The sequence below is a fragment of the Hemiscyllium ocellatum genome, chromosome 42 (genome assembly GCF_020745735.1).
Source record: "Hemiscyllium ocellatum isolate sHemOce1 chromosome 42, sHemOce1.pat.X.cur, whole genome shotgun sequence".
NCBI lineage: Eukaryota > Metazoa > Chordata > Chondrichthyes > Orectolobiformes > Hemiscylliidae > Hemiscyllium > Hemiscyllium ocellatum.
The window spans coordinates 30,078,377-30,100,136 of NC_083442.1; the positions used below are offsets into that span (position 1 = coordinate 30,078,377).

A 21,760-nucleotide genomic window follows, 5' to 3' on the forward strand; every position below is an offset into this window, starting at 1 on the left:
CCTTCCTTGAAGCACATCAATAAATAAGATGGAATTTTACAGAAATCGACACATGTTTCATGGTCACCATCAGTGGGACAAACTTTCAATTCCAGGTTTCAATAGGTAAATAGAAATTCCACTAGCCACTGCAGTGAGATTTGATTTCATGCACCCCAGAACATCAGCTTGATGTCTACAATAATAGTCCAATAGCATTATCATTATACTACTGTCTGTCTGACAATTGACCCTGTTGACTTGAGTGTATCAGTGCAGCTATGGAATTGATTTTCATACGAAAAGAGCAAATTAGCAAACAAAAAAATCCTTTCCCTTGGCTGCTTGCAGCAGACATGAACCTGGCTACAGTCAATGAGTACATCTGTCCACTGAAATGCTAAGTTTAGCTCAATTTCAAAAATAGTCTGCAACTATCCCATTCTGCAAACTAAGAACTCATTCCAGAATTAAACAAATGAAGGAAGTGCAGTGACAGCAAAATATATTGGGCAGATGTGGCTTTTATCCAGTTTCAATTAAGTGGCAGATTTTCGATATTAAAATTAACAAGCTGTGTGCTTTTTGGACTGGGGAATCAATTCAACCCGTACAGTTCTTCATTTTTACACTCAGTAATAGTTGCTGTTCTAATTGTGTTCCTGCAAAGAAACATCAGCAATCTACAAGGAGCACTTGACAATGGTTAGATGGAGACCCTACTTTTCGTGAATTAGAGATACTGACTGTTGCAGTTATGTGATCCCACCACACTGACACCTCATCCAGGAGCAAGCTATCGAAATGTGTGCCTTCACAGTTGAGTGATGGCAGGCTGCTCAGCTGAAAAAGGCATCACCAGGAGGCCCAAAACCTGTCCTCCTCCACTACCCACTCTCATATGTTTGCTGGGTGATGGTCACAACAACAACTTACATTTAAGTAGCATTTCCCATGCAGTGAAATGTCCCCAGGACTGAATAAAAGCCAAGATATGACACCAGTCCACCAGTGGACATGTTAGTTCAATGGCTAAAATGTTTGTAAAAGAGATGCGTTTTAAGGATTGTCTTAAAAACAGAAGTGAGACAGTGAGCTAATGAGGTGTAGACAGAATTAGGGAGCTTACAGTCTCAGAAACTGAAGACATGACCATGAAGAGGTTAATACCTGTATTAGGAATTCGCAAGAGGCCAAATAAAGAGAATGCACATATCTTAAAAAGTTGTTGGGCAAAAGAATATTAGAGTGAAGGGAGGGGCAAGGCCGTAGAAGGACTTAAAAACAAAGAGAAGAATTTTAAAATCAGGACTTTGTTTGACCAGGAGTCTTTGTAGTTCAGCAAGAACATGGCAGTGAGGGAAAAAGGTCATGTTGCCTGTTATAACACAGGCAGCAGAATGTTGGATCACTCCAGGATTATAGAGGGTAGAACAGAGAAGACCAGCCAGGAGTGTTTCAGAATAATCAAGGAGCAACAGAATCTTAAATGGTAGCTTCAGCATCAGATAAGCAGCTACAGGGGTGAACAGTTTTATATAGGTGCAAATAGGAGACCTTAGTAATGGCACAAATATGAGATCAGAAACTTGTGGAAGACCTAAACGTGGCATCAAGATTGCAAACAGGCTAAACATATAAATAGAAAGCAGGAGACAACAGCTTCGCTTCACTTGGAGGTCGCCACTGATGACGTTACCTAGCCAGGTAATGAAACGTCTGGATATCAAGCCTACAGCTCAGCGAGCAAATCTACACCCTAAGGCGAAACTAACCTTAGACTGTTGCTAGGGAGAGGGAGGATAATGTTAGCTAGGGACAGAGTTAGGAGCAGGAACCAAAAACAATGTCGTCAGTTTCTTAACTGGATAGAACTGCAGAGCCACAACAATTGTTCATCTTTTCTGCCCTTCATCAGCCAGTGGAACTGGGACCTACTCTACACAGCAACTAGTATCTCACACAGCTAGCCAGAGAGCAAACCTTCTGGTCTATCTGCTGTCAGTCAGGACCCAGTGGATAGTACCACTCTCTGACCACAAAGGTTGCAGCCTTAGGTTCCACTACAGATTCAAAATCAAGGCTGACAATAACAGAGCACTGCTGAGGGAGGATTGTGGTGTCATAGAGTCATAGAGATGTACAGCACGGAAACAGAGCCTTCTTTTGGATAAGACATTAAATCGAGATCCAATCTGCTTCTCCAAGATCCATTGGTGCACCTTGAGCAAGAGTGAGGGATTTCTGGCCAGTGTGTACCCTTCTACCAACACCAATTTCACAAAAGAATTCCAAATTATTCTTGTCTGTGGGTGCTTGCTGTGTACAAATTGGCTGTTGTCTTCTCTACATTAAAGCAATGACCACCACCGCAAGCACAGCTCATTGTGAAGAGTTTTGAGATTCTCTCTTGCCTAGGACCATCCAGGCTGGAGAGGAAGCACCCACAAATGTGACAATCATCTTGAGTTTGTCTGATGGTGTTGGCTAAGTACAAACAGTGAAGGGAATATGCGAGAAACCGAACATTCCACAAGATTGCCTTATCAAACAGCCCCATCTCCAACAGGGAATGTCACTCTACACAGACTGCAGAAAGAAATGATTGAAATGCAAGTCTTTTTTTTTAATGGCGGTTTCTCCCCTCTTCCCCCACCCAGCTTTACTGATTGTTGTAGATGTCGAGAGAGACTAACAAAGGTAAGTTCTTCCACCACACTCTTTCTGAATCAGAAATATCCTCCTTTAATTCCTTTGATTGCATTAATGCAGATTATGCTGCATTTCAATTGCAAACTGTTTTCCCAAACTGTTCATCAGCAGAACTGATATTTATGAGCACATGTTTGCTAATCAGCATTTGGAGCTGTTCATTAGGAGCAAGTGGAATATCATTAACATTTACTCTGTGGTTTATGAGTCTAGCTTAAGGGGTAATCAATGTGGATGACAAATTTATTTTTTTTAAGTCTAATTTAAAATTTAACAATCAACCTTTACAGAGAAACAGTCAGTGTGGAGGGGCCATGTGGTTGCAAACTATTTCAAAGACAGCCACCCTAATCAACTGCAAAGAATGTTCAGTTGTTACTGTATATAGACAAGTATAAGAGCTTCAGAAGCCAGTAAGTCTCTCAAACCCATTCCAGCACTAAATTAAATCAAAGTTGATCCACATCTTAACTCCATCTACCCACTTTCATTCCTAGCTCCTTAATATACTTCCCCTCTACCACTCTCACCAATTGAACACCCTCCCCATCTTGAAAAGTTATTTTTGTTGATGGTGGGATGGAAGATTTGTTCTTCCCTTTTTTTTGTGAAGAGTATTTTCTTACAGCATTCCTGAACAGTCTAGCTCAAATTCTACTTTTATGCCCTCTTGTCCTACACCCCTCCAACCAGAAGAAATAATTTATTTCCATCTACCCACCATGATGTAAACTGACCTAAATCTTGTGTTCAAATATCTGGACTAGGATTTGAACCTATCATTGTACCTCGGGGGTGTCTACGCCTCGTGGACTGCAGCAGTTCAATTGGGCAGCTCTTGAGGGCCATTCCAGGATGGCTGATACATACCCACATCCATGGAAGAATTTAAAAGAGGTGGGAATCATAGAATAGAGTAAAAAGTGAGGTCTGCAGATGCTGGAGATCAGAGCTGAAAATGTGTTGCTGGTTAAAGCACAGCAGGTTGGGCAGCATCCAAGGAACAGGAAATTCGACGTTTCGGGCCAGAGCCCTTCATGACCTGCTGTGCTTTAACCAGCAACACATTTTCAGCAGGGAATCATAGAATCCCTACTGTGTGGAAGCAGGCCATTCAACCCAACGGGTCCATGCCAACCCTCCACAGAGCATCCCACCTAGACATTCACCCCCCCCCCTACCATTTCCCATGACCAAGCCACCTAACCTGCACACTATGAGCAATTTAGTCTGATCCACCTCAGCTGAAGATCTTTGTGACTGTGGGAGGAAACTGGAGCACCCCGGAGGAAAGCTGTGCAGACACGGGGAAAATGTGCAAACTCCACACAGACACCTGAGAATGGAAACGAACCCTGGTCCCTGGTTTTGTGAGCCATCATGCCGTCCTTAAGAGTGTGAGTGAGTGTTAGCCAATTAAGGAGAGGGGAAGAAAAGAACAAGTGAGGGGAAGTTGTGACCCGGGAAATTATCCTTTACTGATTGGCCTGTGTAACTCCGCGGGCATAATACATTTGAAGACCCATTGAAAATTTCATTGTTGTGAATGATTGCGCTCAGAATGGTGCTATCCGTGGTGCTGAATTGTGTAAGTGAAATGCATCGCCCAATCGCTGGTGCTGACATTGACAAATATCATTTCCAGTCCCGGCAATTACAAGGCCCGCAACACACCTAAAAAATATCTTGCTGGAATCCTCTCACTGCAGCCCAGCCTCTCCTACTTTGAAACGCAAATCCTGCAGTCTCTCTCCCTTCATTCTAAAGATAGTCACCGCTGTTGTTGGATATACGCATCTTGTACAGTACTCACTGTTACAATGAAGACGGTGCCAGTCATAGAGTCATACAACGTGGAAACAGACCCTTCGGTCCAACCAGTTCACGTCGAACATAATCCCAAACTAAACTAGTCCCATCTGCCTGCTCCTTTTCCTCAAAACCATTCATTGTCAAAAACTTAACTTTCAACTGTTGTAACTGTTCCCGCATCCACTGCTACCCCAGGAAGTTCATTCCACAAGCGAACCACCCTCTGTGTAAAACATTTGCCTCTTATGTCTGTTTTTAAACCTCTCTTCTCTCACCTTAAAAATATGCCCCCTCATCTTGAAATCTCCCCATCGAGGAAAAAGATACCTGCAATTAACTCTGAGATGATCAGATGTTAAGCAGAGCTCCTTTGTTCCACAGCAGAAACAGAAATAGCTAAAGAAACTCAGCAGGTCTGGCAATATCTATGGACAGAAAACAGAATCTACGTTTCATGTCCAATGAGCCTTCTTTACTTCTTCTCCAGTAATTTCTGATTTTGTTTCAGATTTCCAGAATCCGCAGTTCTTTAATTTCTTTCTCCTTTGTTAGGGGACGGGAGTGGGAGGGAAAGGAGATCAAAAGCTGAGTGGAATCCAATTTCATTACCCTATACACTTGTATTAAAGTAGAGAATTTGAGATGAAATCTTCAATCAAAGTGTGTGGGGCAGGGGGTGGTGGTTATTGGCATTTACATGACGTACTTCCGAAGGGGTTGAATTCCATGTCAGGTCTTTGGATCTGCCGATAATGATGAGAACCACTGGTCGCTGTCCATGGTCCTGCATTCAGCAGGGAGCTGCTGCCTTGGGCTGTTTACTGGTATGTCTAATGTTTAATGAAAAAACAGCAATTGTGAAAAAGATATAAGACCGACCGCCCACCATCACCACCACCAACATTCTGCTCCCAAAACTAACACAAGGTATATGAGAAATGAAGACTTTTCGAACTAAAGTCCAAAGTCCAACTCATATGTAAGATCGACTCTCACTTGTATTATACGGTAGCCTCTTTGCTGATCGAAATTAGTGGGAAATTATCAAAACCACTGATTCTGGTTCATAACTTTTATGGAAAACTTGCATTTATGTAGCACCCTTCACCACCCCAGGATGTCCCAAAGCATCTTACAGCGAATAAAGAATTTTCGAAGCTTGGCTACTGTTATAACGAAGCAAATGAGACAGCTAAGGTGTGCATAGCAAGTTCCACAAATTATCCCCCGAGACAATGAACAGATAGTCTGTGAAAGAAAATAAACATTAATTGGTGTACTGACTTGAAGGGCAGACTATTTGAATTGTTTATATTTTAGATATTCCCAAACAGTGCATTTAAGAACGTTTTGCCTGGTTTGTCCCAAATCAGACAGAAACATTCCTATTACTATACTTTGCAATGTGTCATGGACAGGAAACATGGCTTTGATGAAAATTAAACGAGAATGTTAAAAGGGGGAAGCCTGAGGTACCAACATTGAAACTGCTCCTGGTTATGTTATTGTCTGTGAGTCTATACCCTGTGAGGCACATTGGCTGTGAAAGACCTCAAACTTCTCTCATGAGTTCCAAACATGGATAGAACCACAGGAAAGAGGAGTCAGGCAGTTACATCAATCTATTACTCACCCCCATCCTCCAGCACCAACCATCTGACCGTATCCAGTCTAGACTGTGTGGCTGAGCCACACTAAACACTGCAGTAGGTCCAATCAAATTAATTCAATTGCAAAGAGCATCCAGGACAAAGCAACTCACTTGATTGGCACCACATCCACAAACTTCACTAATCCACCACCGACTATAGGTAGCAGCAGCATGTACCATCTACAGGATGCACTGCAAAAATTCCCCAACATTCCTAAGACAGCATCTTCCAACCCGATGCTGATTGTATAGTTCCCAAAGGGCTTCATGGTAACTAACAGCCCAGGACACCCTAATTTGATCAACCCTTTCTTATCCATTGTCAACGTTTCACAATAGAACAACAGGATGGACTTTGGAACCTTCCAACTCATTAAAAGCAGCTTAAACCATCTATACTAAAACAGGTTTGGGGTGTGATGTTTTGAAGTCATTAGAGAATCGCAGGGAAAAATAGGTGGCTCATGCATCTACCTTTACTTAGTTTGAATTTAAATGCTAATTGTAGGTAAGGCAACTAGCAATTCATTACTTAGCACAACAGTCAGGGGCGCACAAGTGCCCACAACTCAACCCAACGTCATTCACATTGAACTAAAAATGCTTAGCAAGTCTGGCAGCATCTGTGGAGAGAAATCAGAATTAACATTTCACGCCTCGTGACCCTTCCTCAGAACTTTCTCTGATTTCGCTCCACAGATGTGGCCAGACCTTTTGAACTTTACCAGCAATTTCTGGTTTAGTTTCTGATTTCCAGCATCTGCAGTTCATTCAGTCTTTATTTTAAAAAATCACACAACACCAGGTTATAGTCCAACAGGTTTATTTGGAAGCACTAGCTTTCGAAGCGCTGCTCCTTCATCAGGTGGTTGTGGAGGTTATGATCATCAATAGTTCATTTTGTCATTCATGTTGATCCTTTGAGTCCTTGTATTCTGGCCCCCTCTGGTGGCAGAGCTCATGAATGGTATGCTTGCCACTCATTTTACAGGGACTCAAATCAGCAACTCAATTGCTTGGAATTTCTTCTTTGCAGACTGAATTCTTTTAGTCCACATTTGGTGCTAGCAGTAAGGAATGTGAACAAAAATAAAGGGTTACTGGCCCACAGAAGTCTTTATCCTGCACCTGTGTAGTTCAAATGTTGTGAATGATTCAACCTCTACTATTCCACTGAGAAGTGTTCCAATATTCATTCTGAATATTAAAGTTAAGTCTTCCGGACTGACTATAAAGCTTCAAAATGCATAACACTCCTGTATTGTTGAAGCAGTTTTCTGCTTTCAATTATTAATAGATGGCTGAAAGCTCAATTAAACTTATTAACACTTCTATTTTTTGGCACCCTGAGGGACCAAGGGTAATAAAGCTCTAACAGTAGTTCTGGTCTATGCAATCTCTTTTGCTTGAGGTCCTCTTTAAATATACTTTACCAGGTCTTCTTTGGCCAGACCCATTGTCTATTCCCATCTGAGGGTGTCCATTCGAATGCCAATGTGGCAGAGTGTGCATCCAGAAGTTGAAGTTTGTGTCCTTTCAGTCTCAATCAACTTTCCCTCACAGTGTCCTGTAGGCACCTCCAACTAATCCTGTGTTAGCTCTTCTACATTAGTGACATCCTCATTCCAAATGATTTACAGGATTTAAGCCCCAGGTTGAAGAGGATTCATACAGGACTCAAAACATCAATTCTACTTCTCTGCCCACAGTCACTGTCTGACCTGCTGAGTTTCTCCAGCACTTTCAATGTTTTGTTTATCTCTGATGTGGAGGTGCCAGTATTGGACTGGGTGAACAAAGTTAAAACGATTGTTCAATATATCACATCAGTTGTATGACACTTTGATCTTTTACTATAAATTCTGTGTCCTATGATCCTACCCCACTAGCTGTCTGACATAGGAGCAGCTTGTACATCCAAATAAATCTGTGTGATTTTTAACTTTGTTCATCTCTGACTGCCTTTGAGAAAGTAAGGAGAAGCAGACATTTGGGCCAATTGCAGTCTATAGGGTGTAGGTGCACCCACAGTGGTAGGAGTTTGAGGATTGTAGCGATGATGAAAGAACATCAATGTATTGCCAAGACAGGCTTGTGTGAAGCTTGGAAAGGCACGTGGAGGTACTGTCATTCTCTTTGCACATGCAGTCCTTATTCTCCCAGTTGGTAGAAGCCTATGGTGTAGTTCACCCTCTGGTCAATTCTTTGATGTGATCATTTTTTATGGAGAAGTGTATGTTCAGAGTGGCAGCAACCAAGATTGAAAAATGTAGGAGGCAAAAAAGATAAGTGAAGCAGTTGAATTATGGTGATTCCAAGTTTGAGTTTCAGAAGTCTGAGGAATTGGAGACTGAGGGAGTGACGAGAGTGCCTCTTTTGGCAAAGGAAGATATGAGACAATAAGCCACTGTGGATTGCAAGGTCCTAGGCTCTATTCCAGGGTTTCAGCACATTCAATGCAGTAGTGAATGAGCTAGGAACTGGCTCTCCGATGAGATGTCAAACCAAAGGCCTCTCTTTGGGTAGATACAACATTTTTTACAATAGTGCAGTTTTGAAGAAGAAGAGATGACTTATTTCTGGTACCCAAGTCAACGTTTGTCCCTCAGTCAAAAAGAAACACTTACCTGGTCACTACCATGTTGCTGTTTGTAGAAGTTTGCTTTGTGCAAACTGACTGAGGTGTTTCCTACAATACAACAGTGACTGTACTTCAGCAAAGGACTTCATTAGCTGTAAAGTATTTTGAGTAGTCCAGTGCTTGTAAAGAATGCTTTATAAATGCAAGACTTTTTTTTTGCAAAAGCAGATAGATTGTGGAAAATGCTGTCTGGTGTATTCATAGGCAAGTAAGACTGAAAGTGGAAAGTTCAAAGAACTGTTCTGTACCAACTAAATAGAAAAAAAAGTTAAGAGAGCCCGTTATTATAAAATATTCAGAGATGAGAGGCATAATCTATTAAATGCTAGATACTTTCTCTAACAGCCATTGAGCCCAAGTTTACAACACTTGAGAAATACCAGATCCTGTGTAAAATTACTCCCCGATTCAATCTGCTTCTCCAATTCATTTTTTTAGTGAATCTTTGAGCAGTTGAACTCTTTCCCCCAAATCTTCAATCCATGTTCAGCACTAACTAGTTTCGATTTACACCTTCGCAGTTTCCTGTGCCATGTGTGGTCTTGGTGGAGGCTTGGTGGATATTGTGGGCTCATGATTTGGTCATGGATGAACAATCCAAGAGGCGAAGGGTTTAAATCCTACAGTGGCAAGTTAGAAAATTGGTCATTGATAGCTGCCATCAAATAAAGTGATTGTAAAAGGGCACTGGGCAAATATTCAACTGCACTGAACCCCTTCAGGAGAAGGGATCTTTCATTAATACATGGTCTGGTGTACAGCTCCAGACTACATGAAATGAGGTCCTATTTTTGTCCTCTGCAGTCCAATATCAATGATAGAATGATCTAACCCAAGAAGAGGTCACTCAGCTCATCAGAAGGACTTTCTATTAAAATCCCACTCCCCATCTCTGTCCCAAGAGCCAAGCAATTTTCTCCCCTTTACGTTTATATTCATTTTACGTTTGACAGCTAGTATTGCATTAAAAATGTACCATCCTATTAGGCAGAGAATTCCAAATCAATATAGACCTCAGGACAAAATTATATTTCCTAATCTCCCTCTCTGCTTCTTTTTTAAACATACTAAGTCTGTGTTCTCTGTTTATCAACAGCCCCCTGTTATTGGGAAACAGTTTCTTGTTATTTATTGGATCAAAATCCTTCATTAATTTGGAAACTTTATATTAAATCTTCCTGCCAAACTACACATACTCTAAGTCCGGTGCTTGTCCTCTGCAGAATAAAGGAACATGCTAAGGTATTATGTCTTATTAAATGAAACAAAAGCACGGGGGAGCAATAGTTCCATGGTGTTTTCTCCATGGCAACAACTTAACCAATCAGAACTGCCTTGTCAATCAGTCAGCACTCTTTCCTCATGTAGTATAAATTGGTGTTCCCTCTGTAATTTGGCATTCTTGCAGCTGTCCTGATGAGTGCAAGACAGAAAGCTTCAACATCATATCTGCAGCAATAATAAAAAGAAGCTCACCTGTGTTGAGTGGTCTGATGATCTGTATCATTTCCTCAGTCTGTAATCTGGCTTTGATAAGCCTATGGCTGTCACTCTTTCAGCTTACGTCCTGCCAGTTAAGGTGGAGATGGAGATGGTCGTCCAACAGTACGAGAAGGCCAAACAGGTCAGAGAGGAACAACTTGAACGACTCACACAAATTTGTCAGGAACAAGCTGTAAGTATGATCACAACAGAGAGCCAGTGTTTAGAAAGCACCTTTTACAATCCAAGACATCCCAAAGTGTTTTACAGTCAATTATGTACTTTTAAGAGTGTGTAATCATTGCTGTAATCTAGGAATGAAGGGAAAGAAAATGTTTAAGAAATTTTTGATGGTGGTACCTTTGGATGTGTGACTTATGATGGGCTGAATGGCCTTTATCACACACACACCAATTTTGGTGACACCAAAGCAAAGATTAGAATTAAAACTTCATGAGCCTGAAGTTTTTGTGGGTACAACAAGCAAGTATTACAGCCACACTGGAAAGAAAGAACTGCCTTATTATTGAGGATAAAACTTTAAAAATCAGCTTAAATATTATAAAGTACATTATAAAAATATAAATCCCTCAGATAATTTTGATTGAGTTCATCAACTTGGTGCAGTGGCTGTACTATTATTTCCTGACAGCAGAGGGCGGTGAATTCACACCAATCTTTTGAATACTGCTCTCTTATGCGAACAATGTCTCCACCCTCCATGGAGTTTATTTTTTGAGTTCCGCATGATTTGCATCCTAATACAATGTGGAATTTGATGATGTGTTCAATGCACACAGAAATTTATTACTTTATAACTCTAAAATCAGAGACAATTCTTTCCCTCAACCTTAACCCCTGGAACTTAACCAACTAAAATAGCACTTCTCCCACTCAAAGTGCTATGCCAATACTTATTGTTCAATCAACATCACTAAATGTTCTCATTGCTATATGTGGTAACTTGTGTTAAGTGATTGCTGTGTTTCCTATGTTAGAATAGCGCTGACAGTACAGAAGTGAATGCAAGGAAATTTAATATGCCCCAGGGTCAGGAAAGGTGCTATATAAATGCAAGTATTTATTTTCTTTCCGATCTGCTATTACCCTAGATCAATGTTGCCCCACCCACTATCTGGGTGCTCTTTGTCACAATCACTCCACTGCAATATCACACGATAATCTCCCAGTCACTGTTTCAGGATCACTCTTTCCTGCCTGCTGTGTTTGAGGGTTCAATTGTCTGTGTTCAATTTGTGAGTTTGCTCACGGATCCAGGCTCACTGTGTTTGATTGCTGATCCTGGGCGTTGACTCAGAGCAAACAGATAGTTAACAGTCACCACAGAAATCAGAACTGGGATAAACATTAACTGAGACTCTTTTTGTAATTGGAGAGAGATTATAAAAACACTTGATTTTCACTTAGAAACTAGAGTCATGCTTGTGTTTTTCTGAGGAAAATCAAATATTAAAATTTACTAAATTCCCAACCTTCCAAAGTCTCTGAAAAATACATCCAGTGGAAAGCTTTTGTATAAATGTGAGATTTTTTAGTAAAGATAAACTCACCATAGTTGTACCAGATCATAGGGCTGCTCTTTCATTAGAGACAAATAACTGATGGGTTTAACCTGACAGTCACCAAGACACGGGCAAGGGAAGAGGTTGAGAAGGAAAGTCCTTTATGGTAACTTCACTTGGTGGGGGAACTAAACCCATGCTATTGGTATAATTGCAAGCTAGCCAATTGAGCTAACCAAGCCCCCACTGCTCTGATGGTAATAAATATCTCATGATAACACACCTCTGCATTTGTATCCAACGTATAGTTTGAAATCAGACAGCTAAGAGCCCACCTAGCACAGCAGGACCTGGATCTCGCTGCTGAAAGGGAGGCTGCTATGGAAATGCACCATGTCTGGAACAAGCAGAGCAGCAAGTTTCAAGTCGTCGATGGCTCAACCACTGGAGTGTCTGATGATGAGAGTCCTGATGGCATCATTGATCCACGCCAAACACAAAGTAAGGAAACTGGCAAGTGTCCGTTTGCACAATCCTGCCCGTTTGGAAACGTAAATCTTACTAAACTAAGCAGACAGCTATAATCCCATCAAGGTTGAAATTTGGTGTGCACAGCAGAGGTTCCTTTTTACCCCTGGTGAGACGTGGGTGTTACTGGCAGGGCCAGTGATAATTGCCCATCACTAGTTGTCCTTGCAATGGTGGTGAAGAGCTGCCACTGCAGTTCATGCAGTTTAAGAGGCAATTTAGACGGACTCAGGAACAGGCAGGAAATAGAGAGATAGGGACCATTTGCAGACAGAGGGGGTTACTTTAGAATGTTATCATGGTCAGCACAGACATGGTAGGCTGAATGTCCTGTTCTTGTGCTACAATGCGCTATGTTCTTTGTTCTATGTAGGTAGACCCACAATGCCATTAGGTAGGAATTCTAGGATTTTTATCCTGTGACACTGAAGCAATGAAGATGCATTTCCAATTCAAGATGGTGAGGGGCTTGGAGGGGAACTTGCAGGACATAGTATTCCCATGTGTCTGCTGCCCTTGTCCTTATAGATGGTAGTGGTCCTGGGTACAGAAGGCTAAGTATCTTTGTTGAACTGCTACAGAGTGTCAGTGGTGGAGGGAGTGAATGTTTGTGGATGTGGTGCTGAGATGAAGCAGAGCAAAGCAAGAAATTCTCTTGCCTGCAATCCTAAAGTTTTAAAACCTCAGCCTGGACTTTAGGAGTCTGGAGATTGTGGACTGAAGGAAAGACCTAGACATCTGAAACTGGTTTCATTGTCACCATTGAAGGCAAGCAACAAAGGTTCACTGGACTTCTTCCTATGACATCAGGCCTGTCCTATGAAGTATGAAATAAACTGGGCCCGTATTCTGTCGAGTTTTGAAAAATGAGAGGTGATCTCATTGAAATCTGCAAATACTTAAAGGGGAGATAGTTAGATGCAGTTAAGATGTTTCCTCTGGTTGGTGAATCTAGAACGAGGGGACACAATGTAAAGAAGAGGTGATACCATTTATGTCCCAAGATGAGAAGAAATTATTTTTATTCAGACAGCTGTGAACCTATGTAATTCTCTGCCACAGAAGGTTGTGGTGGTTCAGTTTTTGAGTATGTTTGAGGTAGAGATTGATAGATTTCTGTTCCATGGATGCTGTCAGACCTGCTGAGTCTATCCAGCATTTTCACTTCAGATTTCTAAGCTCCGCAGTATTTTGCTTTAGTTTGAGTAGCAAGTATCTTTTATATCCAACAAGTTAGTGGTTAGCACTGCTGCCTCACATTATCAGGGACCTGGGTCCAATTCCAACATCATGTCTGAGTGATTTTCCTCTGAGTGTTCTGGTTTCCTCCACAGTCCAAAGATGGGTAGATTAGGTGGATTGGCCATGGGAAATTGCTCACAGTGTCCAGGGATATGTTGGCTAGGTGGACTGGCCATGTTAAATTGCTCACAGTGTCCAGGGATGTGCAGGCTAGGTGGATTGGCCGTGTTAAATTGCTCACAGTGTCCAGGGATGTGTTAGCTTGGTGGATTAGCTGTGGGAAATGCAGGGTTATAGGGTTGGGTCTGGGTGGGATGCTCAGTAGAGAATCAGTATGGGCTGAATGGCCTGTTTTCCCACTACAGGGATTATAGGTTTCAAGTCTTGGCATGGTTTTGACCCAAAATTGCAAGTTCAGAAACAGGGGTACTCCTACTGAGCTATGTAATGGAAAATTAACAAATTTAACATTTACTGTGAATTCTGAAAGAGAATGCATTTCTAAACTTAATACTGAACTTTGTTGAATTCTGCAATTAAGGAGACAGCTTGTCTTTGTGTGAACTTTGTAAACATTCAACTTGACCTTGTGACAGTTGAATTCAGCAAAAAGCTAAGGGAAAACATAAGAACAGTTATGTCCACAACAAGGGACTGAGAAAATAACAATTTAAGTTTGCCCAATCTTTGCCCTTGAGAGCGTGATAAGAATGGTACAAGAAGAGTATGTGAATTATGCTCAGGGCCCCTTACATGAGGCATCTGGCCAAATGTATTGGGTTGGTTCTGCAGAATCTGAATAAAGCTCTTTTCTTTGCTCTTGCTCACAATTGAGTCAAGTCAATTTAATTTTCATGACAGCTACAATAGTGATCTTACAGTATGTTATAGTTCTGAGGAGAAAGTGAGGTCTGCAGATGCCGGAGATCAGAGCTGAAAATGTGTTGCTGGAAAAGCGCAGCAGGTCAGGCAGCATCCAAGGAGCAGGAGATTCAATGTTTCGGGCATAAGCGCTTCTTTAGTTCTGAGCCTTTTCCTTTGTATAAAGTTTCAATATTACAGCTCATTGGGAGTATTGCAATACAACAGTCCACCTTAGAAACATTTAGAGCAACTGGGGAATTTGCAGGCGGTAGTATTCCCATGTATCTGCTGCCCTTGTCCTTATAGATGGTAGTAGTCCTGGGTGTGGAAGGCGCAGTCTAAGTATTTTTGTTGAACTGCTATAGAATGTCAGTGGTGGAGGGAGTGGATGTTTGTGGTTGTGTTGATGAGATGCAACAGGGCATAGCAAGAAATTCTCTTGCCTGCAATCCTAAATAATCGCTGATCATAACCATCAAAGGAAATATTACACATAATCTCATCACCAAGAATATTACAATACTTCTTGTCACAGGAGTTAAAATTATTTATTCTATTATTATAGATATTGCAATCTGTTTCCCACAAGCAGCATCAAGGTCTATCTCACAATTAGAATTGCTACAAATCGGTGTTGCTCATATTGACTCTGTTTTTCACTCCACAGATGCAGCCAGACCTTCTGAGTTTCTCCAGCACTTTTTTTTCAGATTTCCTGCTTTTATTCAAAAGCACGGTTTTTGAGTGTGCTGAAGCAGATCTTTTACTAATCTGAAAGCTGACTTAAAACCATGAATTTGTCATTAAACACTATAAGCATGAATCCAGAACTGATACCTAGATAACCATTGCCTGATGATTGTGATTATCACACAAACTACAGTACAACTATTCATTAACTGAACAGCTAAAAACTATGGACAGTGGGTTCGAGAATTTCCATTGTACAGACCTTACTGTGTTTCAGATGTACCTACTATTTTAATATTGGGAGCTCTGCAGATGGGCCTTGAAACTGCATTGAAACTTAACACAATTGCAGTTATCCATTTGAGTCAATAAACCTCTTACTTCAGGACCTTGGACAGCAAATAATATTCTGCCTCATGCTGTAGCTAGTTACTTGAATGCCCAGTGTCAGTGCCATCGACTGTATATAACCTACTGTTCTAAGCATGCAATAAATCAATGGCCATTGTCAGTAGAAACTGTGGAGTGTCTGGCTTTAAACTGCATTTAAATAGGCAGCAATAGATTGTGAGTGACTCGTTTGTAGGACCACATTAAAAGTACTCTAAATGAATACAAATCATTGTTATTTTATTCAGGTTACTATTCCCCAGCTTTCACTTCTCTCATTCTCAGAGATCTTATCTGTTTTCCAAAAATGCTGTACCAAACATTTCAATCCCAGACTTTGTTTAATAACCTCACACTTCACCCACAAAACAGGTAATGTTCACTGCACTGGCATTTTGATAATTTCATAAGCCTCATTAAAGATGTTAATTTTCTTTATTCTGCCTTGGAATGTGAGTGTCACTGGCAAGGCTAGCATTTGTTTCCCATCTGTCATTGTCTTTGAACTAAGTAACTTACTGGACCATTTCAAAGGGCAGTTAAGAGTCAACTAGAGTCATGTATACACCAAGACAGGTAAGGATGGCAAATTTCCCAATTTAATGACAATCGTTCATAGTTGTCTTGTCACCATCATATGGTGAACTTTCAATAAATCAATTCTTTTAAGGAATAAAATTCCACCAGTTGGTGGTGGTATATTGGGATTTGAACACACCCTTCAGGGAATTGAATAGCACCTCTGGGTTGCTCATCCAATAACATTACTGTTAAGCCACCATGAGGGGGCTCCACCTTAGGACAAATAAAAGAAAAATTTCTTACTTTCAGAGAGCTGTACAACTTTGGAAAACCACCACAGAAGGCAGTGAAGGTGGGCTCATTGTCTATTTTTAAGAAGCTGGAAAGACTCTTGTTAGGCAAAGGAATCAAACGTTATCAGATATAGATGGGAATGTGAAAATAAAAGTACAAGCAGATTAACCACAAACTTATTAAATGATGAAGCAAGCTCCAGGGTTTGAATGGAATACTGCTTCATATATTCCTTCACTAATTGCCAAGTTAAATGTTGTGAATATAGTTGACAAGTTGGATGCGATAATCTGAGGACTGCACTGTATTCACAATCCAGTCTGTCTTGTGCAGTATAAAGAACATGCTTTTTATTGTAGCCCTTCTATTAATAAGATAGCCCTGATGAATATATAGTGTTAATACCTCACTTCTGGTTTTCTGAAATAAGTATTTGGATTCAAAGTAGTTACTAACAACATCCCAAAGGGGATTGACAAAGGAGATGGAGAGAAGGTGGTTCCCCTTGTGGGACATGGGAATGAGAGGTCACAGTTTTAGACTAAGGGGTGGTAAATTTAAAACAAAGATGTAGAGGAATTACTACTCACAGTGTACCTGTGGAATTCACTACTCCAGAGTGCAATGGATTCCAGGACACTGAAAAAGTTTGAGGAGGTAGATTTTTCATTAGTCATGGGTTGAAGAGTTTTTTTTTTATATAGATATTTTTATTGGGAATTTAACATTTTGACAAATTTACAAAAATAAGCAGAATTTTCAAGCACAAACATTAATATAAAAATAGATCTTAAATATATAATCATCAAAATTCAACTAATCCACAATCATCCAGAGTGTATAGTTGAGTCGCTTACATCCTTCAAATAAGAGAAAATGTTCTCTAATACACTCATAACAGTATGATTAAAAGGAAGCTATTTCCAAACAATAAGAACAAACAAAAAAAAATTAAACATGTTTGAATGGAGATCTTCCCCCTTGTTCTCAGGGGGCCTTACTACCTTTCCAACGTTCCACCATATCCTCTCCCAAACAGTGTCCCACCCTCGACCCGGGCGCTCCTTAATAGGATTTAGATATAATACCGAGCTAGAGTTAACAGTGAGCACCGCACCCCCACCCCACCCCACCCATACCTGAGTATATCTAATAGCATCAATACCACGTACAAACACACATAACTATAAAATTACAACTCCAACAGATTACAGTTAAGTATAATAACATAGCAAGGAAGACAACCCCGCTCCCAGAGGCAAAAGTAAAGTAGAATAAAGTAACCATTTCTCCCCACGGAGTGTGGGAGAGGCAAGCCAACATAAATTGTCTCTTACGATTTATTTAACCGAGTCTAAAAGTTTCTTGGCCTCTTCCGATGATCTAAAATTATACTTGGATCCTTCGTGGGTAAAGCATAACGTCGCTGGGTAGCGTAAGGTGTATTGAATATCTAAGTCCCTTAAACATTTCTTCACCTCATCAAACGCCTTCCTTCTTCGTGCCAAAGCCGGGGAGAAGTCCTGAAATAACATAATCTTGGATCCTTCATGAATCATAGCTTTAGGATCCTTTCCAAGCTTTCTGGAGGCATCCAGGAGTATCTGCCTCTCCCTATAACTCTGCAGCCGGAACAGGACCGGGCGTGGGCGCTGGTTTGGGCCAGATCCGCGTACTGCGACCCGGTAGGCCCACTCCACCCTTACCCGGTCAGTTTCAGCCCCCAGGTTTAAAATCTGCGGCAGCCATCGCTCCAGAAATGCTACTAACTGTTCTTTCCCTTCTTGCTCTTGAAGGCCCAGCAGCCGAATATTCTTTCTCCGATTTCTGTTGTCAATATCATCGATGTAAATTTCAAAGGCCCTGACTCTCTGCTCCAGAGCTCTCACCTGTTCTGCAGCTGTTTGAGCTGCAGCCTCGGAGGTCGTGGCCTTTAGTTCCACCCCCTCCACTCGGCCCTGCAGCTCTTCCATGGTTTGATTCTGTTTCTGCAGCTTTTCTTCGAATGCATTCCATCTCTGTCTGGATTCTGCGATGAAATTGACGAGTGTCGATTCCAGTCTAGCAATCATCTCTATAAGGCCTGTTTTTACATCAGCTGCAGCCAGAGGAGAGGAGGGTGGGGGAGGGGTCTTTGTTTTCTGAGAGCTGCGGGGTCCCTTTGATTTACTCATTATCCACTCAGTATTAGACTATTTAAATATAATATTCAGCAGCTAATTAAGATTAAAGAAATTTTTTGGGTGGTTTGGCAAGTGTGGTGGGGACAGGAAACCCACTTTACCCAGGTTTTGGGAAGGGCTCTGTAGACTCAGACTTGCTGAGTCGCCGCCATCTTGGATCTCCCATGGGTTGAAGAGTTATGGGGAGCGGGCAGGAAAGTGGAGTTGAGGCTGATAAGATCAGACATGATTGTATTAAATGGTAGAGCAGGCTCGAGGGGCTGAATGGCCTACTCTAACTCATAGTTTTTTTGCTAACAACAGTCGACTGGTTTAAAGGCTTGAAATTTGGTTCCAATGTCTAACTTGAATGAAATGCAACGGTAGAGAAAGAGAGAGAGAGAGAGAGAGAGAAGCTTTTCTTGTTGAGTTTCTGCCAAGTAGTCAGGCAGCATGTAAACAATGAATCCTGGATGAGTGGAATGTGAAATCTTTTTACACTGAGTATCTAGTGTAATCCCAGCCTTTCCCATGTATCCACATCAAGTCCTGAGGAATGGCCCCAGGCTACACCAAGGCATCCCTTTAGAAATGAGACATTAGCAAAGTACATGCTTCTGACTGAGGGCATTTAGACGAGAGTGGGGCCAGAAAAGCTTTTAATGCTCTGTGGAACCCGGGAAACCAGTTATGTTCTCTTTGTATGTCAGGTTAGATTGTCATCTCTAGAGTGCAGCTATTTCAGGTACAGAGTGCTCAGTGGTTTGGGTCATGTACTGAGGGGATTGTGGTCCACAGAAAACATCTGTTTCTTTCACCTGACGACTACAAGCTGCTGTAAAAGAGGGAGGCCGCAGACTCCCGGGGACTGGCTGTCATCACTGAGATAGGCTGAGCCCCTGCCACCCCACATCAATGTGAGAGTACCTTACTGAGACAGCAACACTCAGAAGGAAGATTACATCTGCGATGATTGTCATTGAAGGAAAACCTTCCCCTCACTGTCCCAGCATTGAACAAGAAAGCGCTAAGTGGTATTTTGCTTTCTTTTTTGTTCTGATTAGTCGAGATGAATAAGAAATTAAAGATGGCTTTTTTTTTGTTTTTGCAGACATCAATGTTTGAGATTTCTCAGTTTCTCCACTAACCTTCACACCCGAATCCCAAGATAATGATATTGCTTCTCCTTTCTTCCTCCTTCCTGTGGTGATTTGGTTTAAGAAGGAAGCTGGGTTAGACAGCCCATTACTGAAACCCAAAGGGAACTACTAAAAGGCTGCCAATCCTGTCCTTCCAAATTCTTTCTCCTCCCTGAGAGCGAGTGAATGACTAACTGAAGCCTGTTGTTGTACCACCACCACCCACAGGCTATCTTTTGTCCTTATTTATTTGACCTCCTTCCTTATTTATTTGTCCTTATTTATTTGTCCTTGACCTCCTTCCACCTATCACATCTCCATCGCCCCTCCCCCAAGTCCCTCCTCCCTACCTTTTATCTTAGCCTGCTGGACACACTTTCCTCATTCCTGATGAAGGGCTTATGCCCGAAACGTCGAATTTCCTGTTCCTTGGATGCTGCCTGACCTGCTGTGCTTTAACCAGCAACACATTTTCAGCTCCTTATTTATTTTCCTTTGTTTTATTACTTTAGTGTGAAGTGTTCTCAAGTCCACTGCTAACTGTCCACCATTGCACTTGCACTTGTAGCAAAATCCAACATGCGTTTCCCTCGTGCTATAACTTGGGAGAGAAATAAGATTCTAATGAGCTCTAAATGATCTACCTTATGCCACTGGACAGAGGTAATTCTCCCACAACACCTCTGTCAGACAACATTTTTGCTCCTGTTTTTGACTCATAATTAGGTTTGTTTAAGAATGTAAAAGTAAGGCCTCTTCTGGAATACTGGGTCAAGTTCTGGCCGCCCTGTTATAGGAAGGATATTATTAAGCTGGAGAGGGTTCAGAAGAGATTTAGCAGGATGCTGCTGTGTATGGAAGGTTTGAGTTATAAAGGAAGGCTAGATAGGCTGGGATGTTTTTCACTGGAGCGTAGGAGGTTGAGAGGCAACTTTATAGAAGTTTATAAAATAATTAAAGATGTAGACAGAGTTAATGGCAGTTGTCCTTTCCTTAGGATGGGGCATTTCAAGATTAGTGGGCACATTTTTAAGGTGAGAGGAGAGAGATTTAAAAAAGGCATAAGAGGCAGTTTTTTTACACAAAGTGTGTTTCACGTGTGGAATGAACTTTCTAAGGAAGTGGTATTTGAGAGTACAATTACAACACTTTAACAATACTTGAATAGAATAATGAACAGGAAAGGCTTGGAGGGATATGGGCAGCCCTTGGAGTACAGTGTTAAAAACAGCAGCACCTTTCCAGTGCACTGCCTGTCCTTTGTACCCATTCAAAATGTATCAGAATACATTTGCAAGCAGATGAGAGGTGACTTTATTGATACATACAAGATGATGCAGAGACAGATTCAATATGGAAAGGTTGCTTCCCTCTTAGTCGAGGATCAGATGACATCATCTTAGAATAACACATTAAGGCGGAAATAAGGAGAAATTTCTTCTCTCTGAGGGAAGTGAATCTGTGGAATTCCTGACCACAGAGGGCTGTCAAGACTATATTCAAGGCTGAGACAGACATATTTTTAATCAGTTCAGGAAGCAAAGGTTTTGGAGAAAAGGCAAGAAAGTGGAGTTGAGGATGATCAGATTAGCTCTCCAACGATGGGCCTTTGAATGTGGGCAGGATCATTCATAATTTTCCCTCCTTTAGCCTGTGGGAACTCAACAACATTATATTGCATTTGTATAACGCCTTTACTGCAGTAAAACAGCCCAAGGACCTTCACAGGAACTTTCTTTGGTCACAAATATGCAAGTCTCTCTTTTTTTGATTTGGCCAGGGCTTTGTTTTTAATTCATCCCCTTTCATGGACTTGGGTGGATGTGGGGGTGGCTGAGGATTCTAACATGACAGGCGCAGTGAACAATCATCTATCTCGTACAAATGGATGAGGAAAGATGTAAAGAAAAGTAACTTTTAACGGTTCATGAAGTCTTAAAAGGCACTCATGACTGGAAATGGTTAATGCTGTAAGTTTGATTATGCTGGATCTTACTCTCTAAGTAAATTCAGATTAAGGATTCAATCAATTTGGACTGAGAGAAAGAGGAATTTCTTTGCTCAGAGGGCTGCAGATCTTTGCAAGTCTACCCCAGAGAGATGTAGATACTCTGTCATTGATACATTCA

At 41.3% G+C, this 21,760-nt stretch overlaps 1 protein-coding gene across 1 annotated transcript in view; it reads left to right on the plus strand.

Moving 5' to 3' along the window:
• Window positions 1-21,760, plus strand: part of tmem266 (transmembrane protein 266) — a 66,406-nt gene that overhangs the window by 31,659 nt on the left and 12,987 nt on the right. The window contains exons 7-8 of the mRNA XM_060853678.1: window positions 10,355-10,470; window positions 12,109-12,301. Of these exons, the coding sequence (XP_060709661.1) occupies window positions 10,355-10,470; window positions 12,109-12,301 (309 nt within the window). The remainder of the gene's footprint in view (window positions 1-10,354; window positions 10,471-12,108; window positions 12,302-21,760) is intronic.